General features: G+C 29.3%; 1 protein-coding gene and 1 non-coding gene across 2 annotated transcripts; both read right to left on the reverse strand.

Moving 5' to 3' along the window:
- Positions 1–639: 639 nt before the first annotated feature.
- On the reverse strand, positions 640–712 carry TRNAA-UGC. The gene has a single exon. It is a non-coding gene; the product is annotated as a tRNA-Ala (tRNA).
- Positions 713–1,309: 597 nt separating this feature from the next.
- LOC107007220 (probable LRR receptor-like serine/threonine-protein kinase At2g16250) lies at positions 1,310–4,746 on the reverse strand. Its single transcript, XM_015205743.2, has 4 exons — positions 2,745–4,746; positions 2,532–2,657; positions 2,389–2,411; positions 1,310–2,313 (listed from the first exon to the last, which is right to left on the reverse strand). Exons 1-4 carry the CDS (start codon positions 4,652–4,654, stop codon positions 1,703–1,705), a joined length of 2,670 nt encoding a protein of 889 aa, XP_015061229.1. The 5' UTR covers positions 4,655–4,746; the 3' UTR covers positions 1,310–1,702.
- Positions 4,747–13,418: the final 8,672 nt, after the last annotated feature.

Here is a 13,418-nt window from a genome sequence, read left to right on the forward strand (position 1 = left end):
ATTGATTTAAAAAATATTGAATTTATCATATTTAAAAAATGATAAGGTAAAATTGTTATTTTATTATTATTTTAAATAATATATCAAATTAAACATAAATGATTATGAAGATGAAGTAAAGGGAATATCAAATTTTATGGTTTAGACTAAAATTATATTGTTCAAATACAAAAAATAAAGAGGAAAATAAAGTAGAAAGACTTTGATTAAGTCAAAGCTTATTAAATGAATTGAGAATTTGACTGTATATTATAGTTTTATTTTATTTGAATCATATTGAATTAATACAATTTTTTATTTTATTTTTAAGAGTGTTTTTTAATAAATGAACTTTATTAATGATATTTTGATATATAAGTATGCATTTCACTCTAAGCATATTTTCTAATCCTTATCGACCCAATAAAGATATGGTGCAATAGTTTAAGTTAGCGGAAGCTTGAGAAAATTTAAGACACAATAAAAACGAGTTGATGTGTCTAAATATCAGTGTTTTCTCTTTTTACTCATTACAAGCCCCCTTGTGCATTTTATTCTAAGCATATTTCCTGATCCTTATCGACCCAATAAAGACATGGTGCAATAATTTAAGTGACATAATATATAAATATGTCTTTTTACTCATTACAGGAAAAAAAATGGAGATGCGGGGGATCGAACCCCGTGCCTCTCGCATGCAAAGCGAGCGCTCTACCATTTGAGCTACATCCCCAATATGCTCTGGGAATTCTTCAATATAAATTAATGACGTAATACATAAATATGTCTTTTTATTTGACTTTTATGCCTCCAATTTTGAATATGAACAAGTATGCAAGCCCAAAGTTGGAGAGAAATGATGTCAATTGATGAAGCCAAGTTAAAATGCATAATTTTGTACTATGATTTATGCCCTACTTTAATTATGCTAATTTAATAAGGTTAATGAATTAGTAGCAATTAAAGTGAAAAATGAATTTCAAATCTTAGTGCAATGATCCCTAATCGAATTGAATCTCTTTGGTGAAAATCATGATTCCGCCACTTGACAACTAAATACATTTTAAACAAGAATTCTGCTCATTGTAACTTTCAGGTGCATCTAAATGTATTGAGTTACTTGTCCTTATTTAGGCCACCAACTCAGAGGGATTAACCCATTATAGAAGTTTTGAGGTCCTACTTATCCAATTACAACAACATACCTGGTGCAAGGGCCTTGAGACGGACGGATATACGCAGACCTTACCTCTACTTATAGTATAGAGGTTGTTTCCGATAGACCCTCGGCTCAAGAAAAAGCAGGTTCTATTATTCAATTATATCACACTTTTTGAGATCATGAAAATGTGAATCTGGATTAGATAGTGTACACTCTTCTTGACACAGTTATATACTTGTTCTATCATCACATGAACAGGAGTAAACTTTTCGAAAATTTACAAAGCACATGAGCATTTGTGACACACTACAACAAAAGGAGGAAAAACAAAACTACATGTTACATGATGTAACACAACGTATTCAAAAATATTGATCCGATTTGATGGTCTGTTGCAGAAGGAAAGAGTTTACCAACAGCATAACGTGTGTGTAGCGTGTAGACCCCATGTCTTCAGAACGATCATAGTACCACCGCTCATGTAATAAAAAATCAAAGCTCCTGATACCTACAAAACCCCTGCCTGCAGAAATGCATTTTGCATAGATTCGCGCTGGATGGCTAGCTCATGTCTTGTCTCTCTATATCTAGTGTGTCTTGAGGTTCGGGGAAAATCTCACTTGATGATCTCTTACACGATGATGAGTGTTCATTCCCGCTGCTAATAGAATGAGATAATCCTACTCTTCCTGACTGTTTCAGGTTCATGCCAGGTTCTTTGCTTGTTTGGCCACTAGCATTGATACTATCCTGTGAGCTAAGATTCCAACTACCAAGAAAAGCAGCACTCCATGATCGCCTCGATGAAGTATTTCGTAGCCTTATAGAGTTGAAACTTCCTTCTCTAACAACCTTGAACGGGTTCTCAAGAGCTTTCAGGACTCGTCTCATTTCAGGACGTCTAGAAGGCCTCGGATGAAGACATGCTTTGGCTACTATTGCTACAGACCACATCTCTTCAAGTAAGTCATCGTCTATAATTAAAGATGGATCGACTATCTTGGACACTAGTTCTTTATCGCGTATAGTGATGAAAGGAAGAAGCTTTTCCAACCACTCCTTCGTTGAGACATCATCTAAGTGACTTACGCCTACCTTACCAGTTACAAGCTCGAGTAAGACCTTCCCGAAACAGTATACATCATATGTACTGCAACTTGTAAATGAAGTTCCTGTTCATGTACAGAAATTCAGATAAATAACTCTATTCAACTATACGTTTTTTTTACGAAAAGAATAGTACATACCAGCAGGCTCTCCCTCAGGATTCCTGTTTATTGTCAACAAGAAACATAATATATCTTAGAACGTTGAACGAAAAGCAATATACAGAAATGTAAAACAGATAAATCTGGTATTAGGATCAAACTGTGATCATAGTAATACTTACTTTGTTGTGCGGAAAAACTTTGTGATCAAATTCTGGCTATCACCTTCCTGTGCACACACGTCGCTCAAACTTCCCAGCCTTACTTCAAATTTATCGTCAAGAAGGATACTGCTAGCTTGAACATCTCTTCAAGAACAAGAAAATGCAGAATGTTATTAGTTTGGGGTACAACATTATCGAACAAGAACGCAAAAAAGTGAAAGAAAAAAGTACCTATGAACAAGAGGAGGATTACACTCATGATGCAAATAAACTAAGCCTTCTGCAGCTCCTGTTGCAATTTTTAATCTTGTTATCCAATCCAAAGACTGTTCGTTTTCGTCTTCTAAATCCGTATCCCGGGACAACAAATTGAACAAATCTCCATTTGGCATATATTTATAGACCAAGAACTTCTCATTCTCATGATCTAAGCAATGTCCCAAAAAAGGCACAAGCCTATGGTGTGTAGTCCAGTTCAACAAATCCAACTCCAACTTGTACGTTTCCTTTTCGATATGGTGTACATTAACTTTCTTGATAACTACGGTGACACCGCCTTCCAATATTCCTCGGAAAATGTCTCCTGTATGACCATTCTTGATAAAATCTGTTTCATTGAAGTTGCTAGTGGCTTTTAGTATCTGATCATAAGTAAATGATTCGATCGAACCAGATGTATCACGAGAGAACTTTACTGGTGCCGCCTGATTATTTCCTCCTTCCACAACAGGACTAACATTCGATATGCCTCTTTCGTTTGTTTTTCCTATATAACATATCTTCCAAAACAATAAAATAACTAATGCCATAAGCATAAGAACACCAACTCCACCAAAAACTCCAACCATGACAAACAAACGTTTATGCCTGCTCTTCGATGCTCTATGCACTCGAGTTCCGATTCCACCATCAACAAAAACTAAACCCCTATCAGCATAAAACTTACTACAATCATCTAAACTCCTCTGATTCAATAACCCTTTAAAGCAATTATCCATAACTCGAACACCAGATATAGCCGGTGCTAGTCCTTGAAAGTAATTCTTAGACAGATCAATCGACTGAAAACTCCGAACATCAAACGTTACATTCCCATAGAAAAGATTATTCGAAAGGTTATATGAAGCACCAGTAACACTAAAATAGGTACTATTTGAAACCACACCAGTAAAATTGTTCCCTGATATATCAAGAACCCTCAAATGATCAGACAAAAACCACAAAACATCAGGAACTTTGCCTTCGAATCGATTCGAACTAAGATTTATATACTCCAATACAGAATCATTTGAAGTAAACAAACTACTTGACAATGCACCCTCTAACTCATTATTCCCAACTAACAATTTACTCAAATTTCTCATTCTTAATAAACCCTCAGGCAATGAACCTGACAAGTAATTATAACCAAGATCAAGTTCTACTAATCCAGAAAGATTTGAAATTTCAGAAGGAATATAAGAACTTAAACTATTATATGACAAGTTAAGTAACTTAAGTCCAAGAAATGAACCAAACTCAACTGGGATTTTTCCAGACAAGAAATTTGAAGACAAATCAAGAACAGACAGATTCATAATATTTGAAACAGAACTTGGGATTTCACCAGTAAGTGAATTCCAAGAAAGATCAAGAACCCTTAAAGATCTCAACTTTCCAAGTTCTAAAGGTATAGTTCCTGTAATTGAATTGTTAAACAAAGACATGTAATCAAGATTAGTTAAACTTCCTAATGAGGATGGAAGTGAACCAAGAATTGAACTTGAACTAAGATCAAGATGTTTCAGTTGAGTTAACTTTTGGCCAAACCAATATGGTATTGGCCCTGAAAGAACAAAACCTGATGAGTTGAATGATGTTAAATGAGTAAAATTGGCTAAAGAATCAACAGCAAAATGAGGAGACATGTTCCCCTTGTGAATTCTTCTTAGTCCTGTCAACTTAATAGACACAACTTTGTCATTGTTGCAATGAATTCCAGTCCAATTTGTACAAGGGTTGGATTTTCTTGGCCAGTTTTTTGCACTGATGCTTAAAGATGATCTAAGATCAAGTAAAGCTTTGTGTTCTGAAGTGGAGATTTGATTAGATGAAACTGAGTAAAAGAAGAGGAAGAAGAAGAAAGGAGTAATCTTTAACATTTTTTATTTTTTTTTGGATATTAGGTGTATGTATGACTATGTTGTGAAATTTATGTGTTTCAATTTTTTCTTATTTACAATATAGTTTTTTTCATATATTTGAGGTTTATTTCTTAATATACAGCTGTGATATACTACTATATGTATCATTTTCAGTTGCCATGCAAGTACAAATACCCCCTTTCCTTCTACTTTCTTTTGTTTGGTTGTTTTTTATTTCGCTCGATATTTGATATTTGGTTTTATTTTTTTATTTTGTTTTAGTTTTTGTTGTTGGTTGTTTCTTCATTCGATATTTGATACTCGAAGTATCATGTTTCTTTTCCTTCTTCTTTCTTTTATATTTGTTTTTCATCTGTATTCGATATTTGCTGTATTTTTATTTTTTTATTATTGTTGATTTTACTCTGTATTTGATATTCGCTTTATCACATTTCTTTTCCTTTTTATTGGTTTTTTACTCGATATTATTACTTGTTTCATCTCATTTTTTTCGTTCTTTTTCATTTATTGATTTTTCGCTCTATATTTGATATTCGTTGTGTTTTTCTTCTTTCCTTTTTTTTGTTGATTTTTACTTGGCATTCGATATTCGCTTTATAACATTTATTTTGCTTTTCTTTCTTTTATTGTTTTTTTCACTCGATGTTCATTATTTGTTTTATCTAAATTTTTTTCATCTTTTGTCTTTTACTGATTATTTCACTCGATATTCAATATCCAGCTTATCTCAATTTTTTTCCCTTTCTTTTGTTGGTTTTTCACTTGGTACTTCGATACTCTTTTTATCTCGTTTCTTTTGTTCACCCAATGTTTCCACTTTGGAACGATGTATTTATTTAATATGATCGTGTTTGATTGATACGAAGTTCTTACTTAGAACAATAGTGATGATAAAAGAATATGCTTCTCCTATTTCGAGATACTTATTTGGCATAATACATAAATGTGCCCTTTAATTTGGCTTCAAATCATATTTATGCTCTTTAACTTTGGATATACACAAATAGACACTTAAACTTGTATAAAATTGAACAAGTAGACACATATGTCCTACATGTCATCTTACATATCATTTTTTGTCCTACATGGTGTCCTACGTGTATTGTGTCATGTAGGACTGATGTGTTTATTTATTTAAAAGTTGGATAGTTAAAGTGTCTGTTTGTGCATTGTGAAAGTTAAAGGTTAAAATTAAAATTTGAAGTTATCTGTTTGTGCATTGTGAAAGTTAAAGGTTAAAATTAAAATTTGAAGTTAAGTTTAGAATCTGATATATGTATTATGCCTATTTATATATGTGTTTTAATTTGATTCAACACAAATTCTTTTTTTTTTTAAAGTAACACTAGTTATCAAAGTAAGTGATGATGGAGACCATACATACTTTATAAAATTGAAATAGTTTTTTGAATTTGAATTCTAAAAATACTTTAACATAAAGCTTTTTAAGACCTTCAAAAATGAAAATCAATTAAAGTGCCTCATACATATTGGATGAATTGAGTAATCACAATATTAAATTTTCCAGCACAAAACTATAAATATAAGATAGATAGAGCGAGAGTGTTGAAAGAATCTAAAATTATGAATATGTTCACATTAAGTAAGTGCCAACATTAAATTTTTCGAAAAATATCATTTAATTTATTTTTATTACCACTACAGTCTCATATTGAAGTAAAACGCTCTCTTACAAAAAAAAAAAATTCAAACTCAAAACATGTAATAAAAATAAAAAATACTTAACATTCTATTAAAATCCTGGTTCGTCATACTCTAATGATATAAGCAAAAATGTTGTATGTCCTACTCTAGATTTTTTTTTTCATAAAGACATTAATTGTGAAAATAGTATTTTCAACTGCCACAACTGTTAAATAATTGCATGAGCTTGAGCATTAAATTGATAATAAAATAAAATAAAATTAGCTTTAAACAAGAGTGTCATTAAAGAAAATTTTAACAGGCAACTGTAAAATTGACCATCTATGTTTTTTTGCAGCTGGTCTAGTACGTAGTCTCCATAGGAAGCATATATAGTTGCTATATTTATCTTGTCCGAAAAAACGAACACGAGGTAGGTCAAAAAATTATTAAGAAAAAATAATTTAAGAGGACGTAATATATTTTTAACTTATTGAGGCTATAATCAACTTAGACAAGATTGTATAGAGGTTAAGCTGTTTAAGATTAGAATAGAAGGTTAATAGGTAGTCGAACGTTATTTAATTTTATACAGTTAAAATTTTCTGTGGTATTAGAAAATGGAAAGTTTTATTAAAATTCATTTTAGGGTCCCAATTATAGCTAAATTCACAATAATTGATATTACTTAATTTAGTTGACTTCATTGCAATTTGGGAATAATGAAAATATATAATAATGCAATTAAAATGCTTTGATGAAGAAAATCTTACTCTTAGTCAAAGATAATGTTATGAGCATCATGACTATGATTCTCTTCATAATAATATAAGTTAGATATTTTTGAAAAATTATGAGAATTTGTAATTTTGAAAATAAATATTGATTATCTATTATAACACATAAAATGACACCATTATATAAAAACTTTTATGGTGAAATATAATTTAAACACTTTAATGGATATACCTTGCTATAGATCATTAAAAAAAAATAGAAATCAACGACAGACAAATTCTGTAATTAAAGTAAAATCCAAGGACTATAAAATTCTATTATAACAAAGTTTGTAGCTAATTTCTTTTTTTTTTCTTGTAAATACTAAAAAATAGTATATATATATATATATATATATATATATAAATATTAAAAGAACGACGATTTATTTTTACAATAATATAGTTGATGGAACTAACTTTGTAATAATAAAAACACTTTACATGTCTCAAGAATTTTTTAACTATAAAAATATGAATTAATATAATTTATCTGTTTGATAAAAAATTTCGATAATCAATAATACGAGACGCATGTTCAACCCAATACATTGAATTTGACATTTCTAGTTCAATAAGTTAAAAACAAATAGTAGTACTCAACTAAAATACAACATGCACCTATCGATCATTATTCAACAATAAAGTGAAATTTTTTCATGTGAATCTACATATTAAGAAAGGACTTTGCTGAGCTGCATTGCATTAGCACACAATTTCTAATAAATCTCGCTCGAAATATTAGTTACGTGTGAATTGCATCACACAATTTCTAATAAATCTCGCTTGAAATATTAGTTACGTGTGAATTGCATCAGATATATACATATATATATATATATATATATATATATATATATTCGTTTTCATATATATATATGTAAGCTTCTATAGATTTTTTTATTCTTATTAATCTTCTCTTATCTTCTATGTGTCTATATCTTATCCAATTATGAAATCTAACTATTATAAAACAGTGTTCTATGGTAGGCAGATGTTCTTCTAAAGTAATAGTCTTTTTTCATATGAGGTCTACTAGGATTATGGCTCTGATACCAGAAATTTACTGATTTTTCAATAAGATGATTATTTCAATAAAAGTGTGGATTGATTTGTTTAACTCTTTATGTTGTACAATCCTACTCAGTACTCCTTCACTCTCTTGTTCTATTATGTAATTATCATATTAGTTTCTAGTTTGAGAGCTTTTTGTAGTGATTGTCTTTTCTTTTTCTTGCCTTCTATCTCTTTCTGTCTTGATAATGTCTGCTTTTATAGAGGTCTTCGGACTTCAAACTTCGGATTTCAAATGAAAAAGAGAATCTTATCATCTCAGCCGGGTACACATCTGGGCCCCATCGTCACGTGAAATAATGTCCCTCTTCTTGCATTATTAATATTAGAGGAAGAATTTGCAGTAGATTTGGCGATAGAAAAAGCTAAAGAAATAAGTAAAAACAATAGCAATAGATTATTTACATGTAAAGGATGTAAATTGAAAGACTTAAATTTAGAACAAACAATATCTCATTTTAAAATATGCGAACAAAGAACTGATAATAAAGGATATAGATTAGAAAAGAATTTACAAGATAAATTAGAAAAAAGTAATAATATAATGACACAAATACAAGATGATGATAGTGAAATATCTGAGTTAGAATCTATACTAAGTCAGAAAGAATTAATGGAAACAGCAAGTTCCAGTAGTCCTTTGAAGAAGAAAGCGTTGTATAAGAAATGCCTTTAGAAGGAATAAAAATGAAAATAATATTAGAGGAAGAATTTGCAGTAGATTTGGCGAAAGAACATCCTTTACATGTAAATAATCTATTGCTATTGTTTCTACGTATTTCTTTAGCTTTTTCTATCGCCAAATCTACTGCAAATTCTTCCTCTAATACTAATGTGAGTCCCACTTTACTCACTACCACACATGTGGAAAAACTGTTGGGACGCGTCTTATTCAGGTAAGAGATAAGATAGACAGATATCGGACTCCACTATCAGACTCCAAGGACAATAATGCAAGAAGAGGGACATTATTTCACGTGACGATGGGGCCCAGATGTGTACCCGGCTGAGATGATAAGATTCTCTTTTTCATTTGAAATCCGAAGTTTGAAGTCCNTATGCCACTAGAAACAGATTATTTAATAATAGAAACAGATGGAAGCTTTGAAGGTTGGGTGCAGTTTTAAAATCACGACCACATAAATATAGTTCTAAACATGAAGAAAAAATATGCGCCTATCAAAGTGGAAAATTTAAAGAAAAAGGTAATAAAGCTAGTATAGATGTTGAAATTTTAGCTGTAATATATGGTTTAAATAGTTTTAGAATTTATGTTCTAAATAAACCAGAAATACTAATAAGAACAGATTGTGAAGACATAGTAAAATTTCATCAAAAAATTAATGATAAAACTAGTAGTAGAAGAAGATGGTTAAATTTCTTAGATACTATATCAATCTATAATTCTATAATTTTTGAGCATATAAAAGGAAATGATAATAATATTGCAGATCAATTAAGTAGATTACTAATCAAAGTTTAAATTTTACAGAATGAGACCTCTACTACCAGACAAAGGTAAAAAGGTTCAACCTTCAACCTCAGGTTTGACAGACTCTTACAAACAGACAATGTTAGCTAATTTACATTTAAACCGCTAGACAAAATTGATGATGTTAGAATAGAAAGGTTGCAGTTTGGACATCAAAATTTAATAGCATACGAGCCGTCCAACTGGACATTTAGACATTTATCTAACTGTCAATTAGACAAACAACAGACATGTCTTATAGACAACATATGGATAGCACATAATAAAAAAGACACTAAATATGTAATTGCAGTTTTAAATGCATCAGGATATTATTTTACTAGTAAAAATAAAGAAAATAGATTTAAATATTATGTAGTAATTCATGGTAAGACAAATGGTGTTTTTCAGACATGGATAGAAGTTTTAGATTCAATTAAAAATTTTCATAAACCTCTTTTCAAAGGTTTTAATGATTTTACAGAAGCTTTAAATTATGCTAGAGGAATATTAGGACCAAATTATTATATTTCTCCAGCCCTCAGACAAAACCCAGATAAAATTCCACAAATTCATTTAAAGTTCATGTTGAACCACGTGTCTCAAATACATTAAAAAAGGCCTCTCGTTTGAAATCAACTCCGATACAAAAAGATCGACCTCAAAGCAAGATATGATTAATATTAATTGTTTGTTCTATCATATTTCCTTCTTGTTCTTGTTGGTTCCACCAGATTAGAATTTTTTTTATTCAAACACAAATGTTGGAATTCGTTCAAGTATATTATATGTCTTGTTATTCATATATGTGTAAACGTGTCTTGAAATACATTTAACAGTTAAAATATTATATATAATTGTTTATATATGTGCATACGTGTCACAATTATATTCGATATTTAAGATTATTATTTGTATTTTTGTATATAATTTATATAAGATGATGGTAGTGATGATGATGATGGGTTTAAAAATATGTCCATTTTTCTTTTTCATTGAATGTCCTCACTACTTATGTAGTTTTCAGTGACATAAAGACAAGACAAATTGCGGGGTAATTTTGACTTGGTCAGAATTAAAAAAAAAAAATCTAAGCATATTGCACATCAAACTTTTTTGCCATTATTCATCAATTGCCTTTTTTTTGTTGGATTATATAAAAATTATTAGGGTTTGAAAGCAACTTGATCTTTAGGCCAAATTATTCAAAGTTCACATCTAATCTATAGTTGCTTTCCATCATCAATAAATCATTCAATTCCATTTCTCCTAGTTTTTTTTTCCAATTAAATCAATAAGTTTAATGTTATGTTAATTTAGGCGGCTGACATTCTTTTCGAGCTCCTCTATCTATATGTCGGTTAAGGAATCTTGATCTTCTTCTCATTCGTTTAGTAATATTGACCAAGTCCTACTTAGTTCTTTTATCAAGATACAAAAGGCGAATATAAATGAAAGTTGATTATATGAATCTTTTATATATTCAAATTTAATTTTTTTATAACGTTTAAAAGATCAATCCAAGATAAATTATATTTTTATGCTAGCTATATATAGTTGTCAACTTAGTTTGTTTAGCCAAGCTTTCAAGATTATGTCTAAAAAAAATGTCATCCTTCCTTATATGATAACACTATTTAATGTCATAACTCCCATTTAACCCTTATTGGGTCCGATTAATATTTTATTATGAAAAAAGTCAATTAAAAGTAATTAAGCATTAAAGTAAAATTGGTAAACACAATCTTTTTTAAAAAAATTATGTGTTTGATTAAATAATGCTACATAAATTAAAATAGAGATTTTTTTTTTAGAAAAAACACTTTATAAATTGTCAAAAACTTGGTCAAACAAGTTGTTACAAGATTTGTTATGAGTGTAGCTTTTACTAACAAAAGTTCTTGATTGAAAAGTAGTGACAAAATTATTCCATAAAATTAGATTCACCCATCCTTCAGTTATTAATTTATCTAAAAATTAATTTTTGACTCATCTTTTAGCTTAATTTATTTTCACTTAAATAATTTATAATTTATTTATTTATTGATTTCATTCATTTTAATCTGCTCAAAATCAACTCGTAAATTTAAAATTCCTACTGAAATTGTCATATTTAGGCATATTGGGTAGAGAATCAATACTTTAATCAATACTTTAGTAGTATTTGTTTTAGACACGCATTTTTTTTTTTAGTTGAGAGTTTGCATGTAATACACGTAAAAAAATATGCAATTTAGAAAATTGTCATTTTCTATAACTACTTGCCACACACAAAAAAGAAAAAAAAAAGAAGAAAAAGAAAGATAAAGACAATAGAAAGGTCACCAAATTTTAAAAATATAAGGTGCAATAATTCCCAAAAGAGTAGGGTATAATAAGAAAACTATAGTAGATATTTATTGAATAATATATTGTCCAATAATTTTAAACATAGGTTGTGAAATAGTGGTGAAATCGCTTTAATTCATCTAAGATTTTTGGTTTTAGTCTTTTCTAAATAAGTCATGTAATACACGATTTAAATTCTAATACTGACATAAAACATCAAATTAGGGGAAAAACAAAAACAATAGACCAATATATAATTATGAATAATTAGTCAACAAACTAGCTTATATATGGCCTATCAAAGTTGAAATAGTTGAAAATTTGCACAAATAATTGATCTTATAACCAATGTCTCATACAGCTTATAAGTAATAGTTAATACTACAACTAATCACTTTTCGATTTACGTGACATTATTGTTTAGTGAGAAAATCGAAAATTCCGCTAAGGAGTGGATGTTATACAAATTAAAGGTAATTTTATATTCAAAGCTTGAATTTTAAATTTTTAATTAAAGATATAAAATACTTATTATTATATCACAAACATTAATAGTAGAATCTCTCTGATGAAATGTCAAAGTGTCAACCAAATTAAAGTTTAGATAAAGTTAATATATGAGTCTGGAGTCTAAAGGGTATAAAATGTTAACAAAAATTTCAAAACGGTATATGAATTTTTATTTTAACCAAAAGGGCAAATACAATAGGTATGTAATCGAAGAGTTAGCTTAAATAGTCTGTAACCAAAACTTTTAAATAAAAATACTAGATGGGGGTAATAATATATAATTCAAATACAATAGGTATGTTATCGTATATAATATCTGAATATTTCTTGTAAAGTGGCTAAAATATAAATAGTGAATCTGATTGGCTATTTAGGTAAAGATCTCTATAGTAAACTAGTCATCTGGCCCAAGTATGTTCAACTTTGCTGGCCCAATCAAGAATTTGGGCTTATTACGAAGCTCACTACAAGAAAATTGTTAATTACATAGGGATTTTTCTGAGAATTGATATAAAAATTTACAGGAAAATAAAATTTCTGTATATTTTTTACTAATCCCTAAGAAAATTTTTCCATGTAATTAATAATTTTCTTATAGTGGCTGCAATTAGGTGATGGCAATGGTTATTGTTACATTAACATATTCACAAGATATATGGGCCTTTACCAAGGCTTATTATAAAGGATAAATTACGGAAATTTCATTAGTTTAGGAGCAAATTATTTTCTTTCACGCGAGTTGCAATGTTACAAATCTTATCAGACTTAATTCTAACTTCAGATACATGTATCTCAGATATATAGGTCAAAACTAGGTGTATTTAATTTAAATACATTGTATTCAAGAGAAATGTATCAGACTGTCTAACTCACATCTTTCCTATCTCACTCATCTCTCCTTTTTTATTTTTTGTATCTATATATATATATATATATATATATATATATATATATATAT

This window comes from Solanum pennellii, chromosome 12 (assembly GCF_001406875.1).
Source record: "Solanum pennellii chromosome 12, SPENNV200".
NCBI lineage: Eukaryota > Viridiplantae > Streptophyta > Magnoliopsida > Solanales > Solanaceae > Solanum > Solanum pennellii.

Coding starts and splice junctions, on each gene's coding strand:
- LOC107007220 (XM_015205743.2), bottom strand. CDS start 4,654: ATGTTAAAGATTACTCCTTTCTTCTTCTTCCTCTTCTTTTACTCAGTT. Junction 2,658..2,744: donor AATCCTCCTCTTGTTCATAG/GTACTTTTTTCT, acceptor TTGTTCTTGAAG/AGATGTTCAAGCTAGCAGTA. Junction 2,314..2,388: donor TCCTGAGGGAGAGCCTGCTG/GTATGTACTATT, acceptor GTACATGAACAG/GAACTTCATTTACAAGTTGC.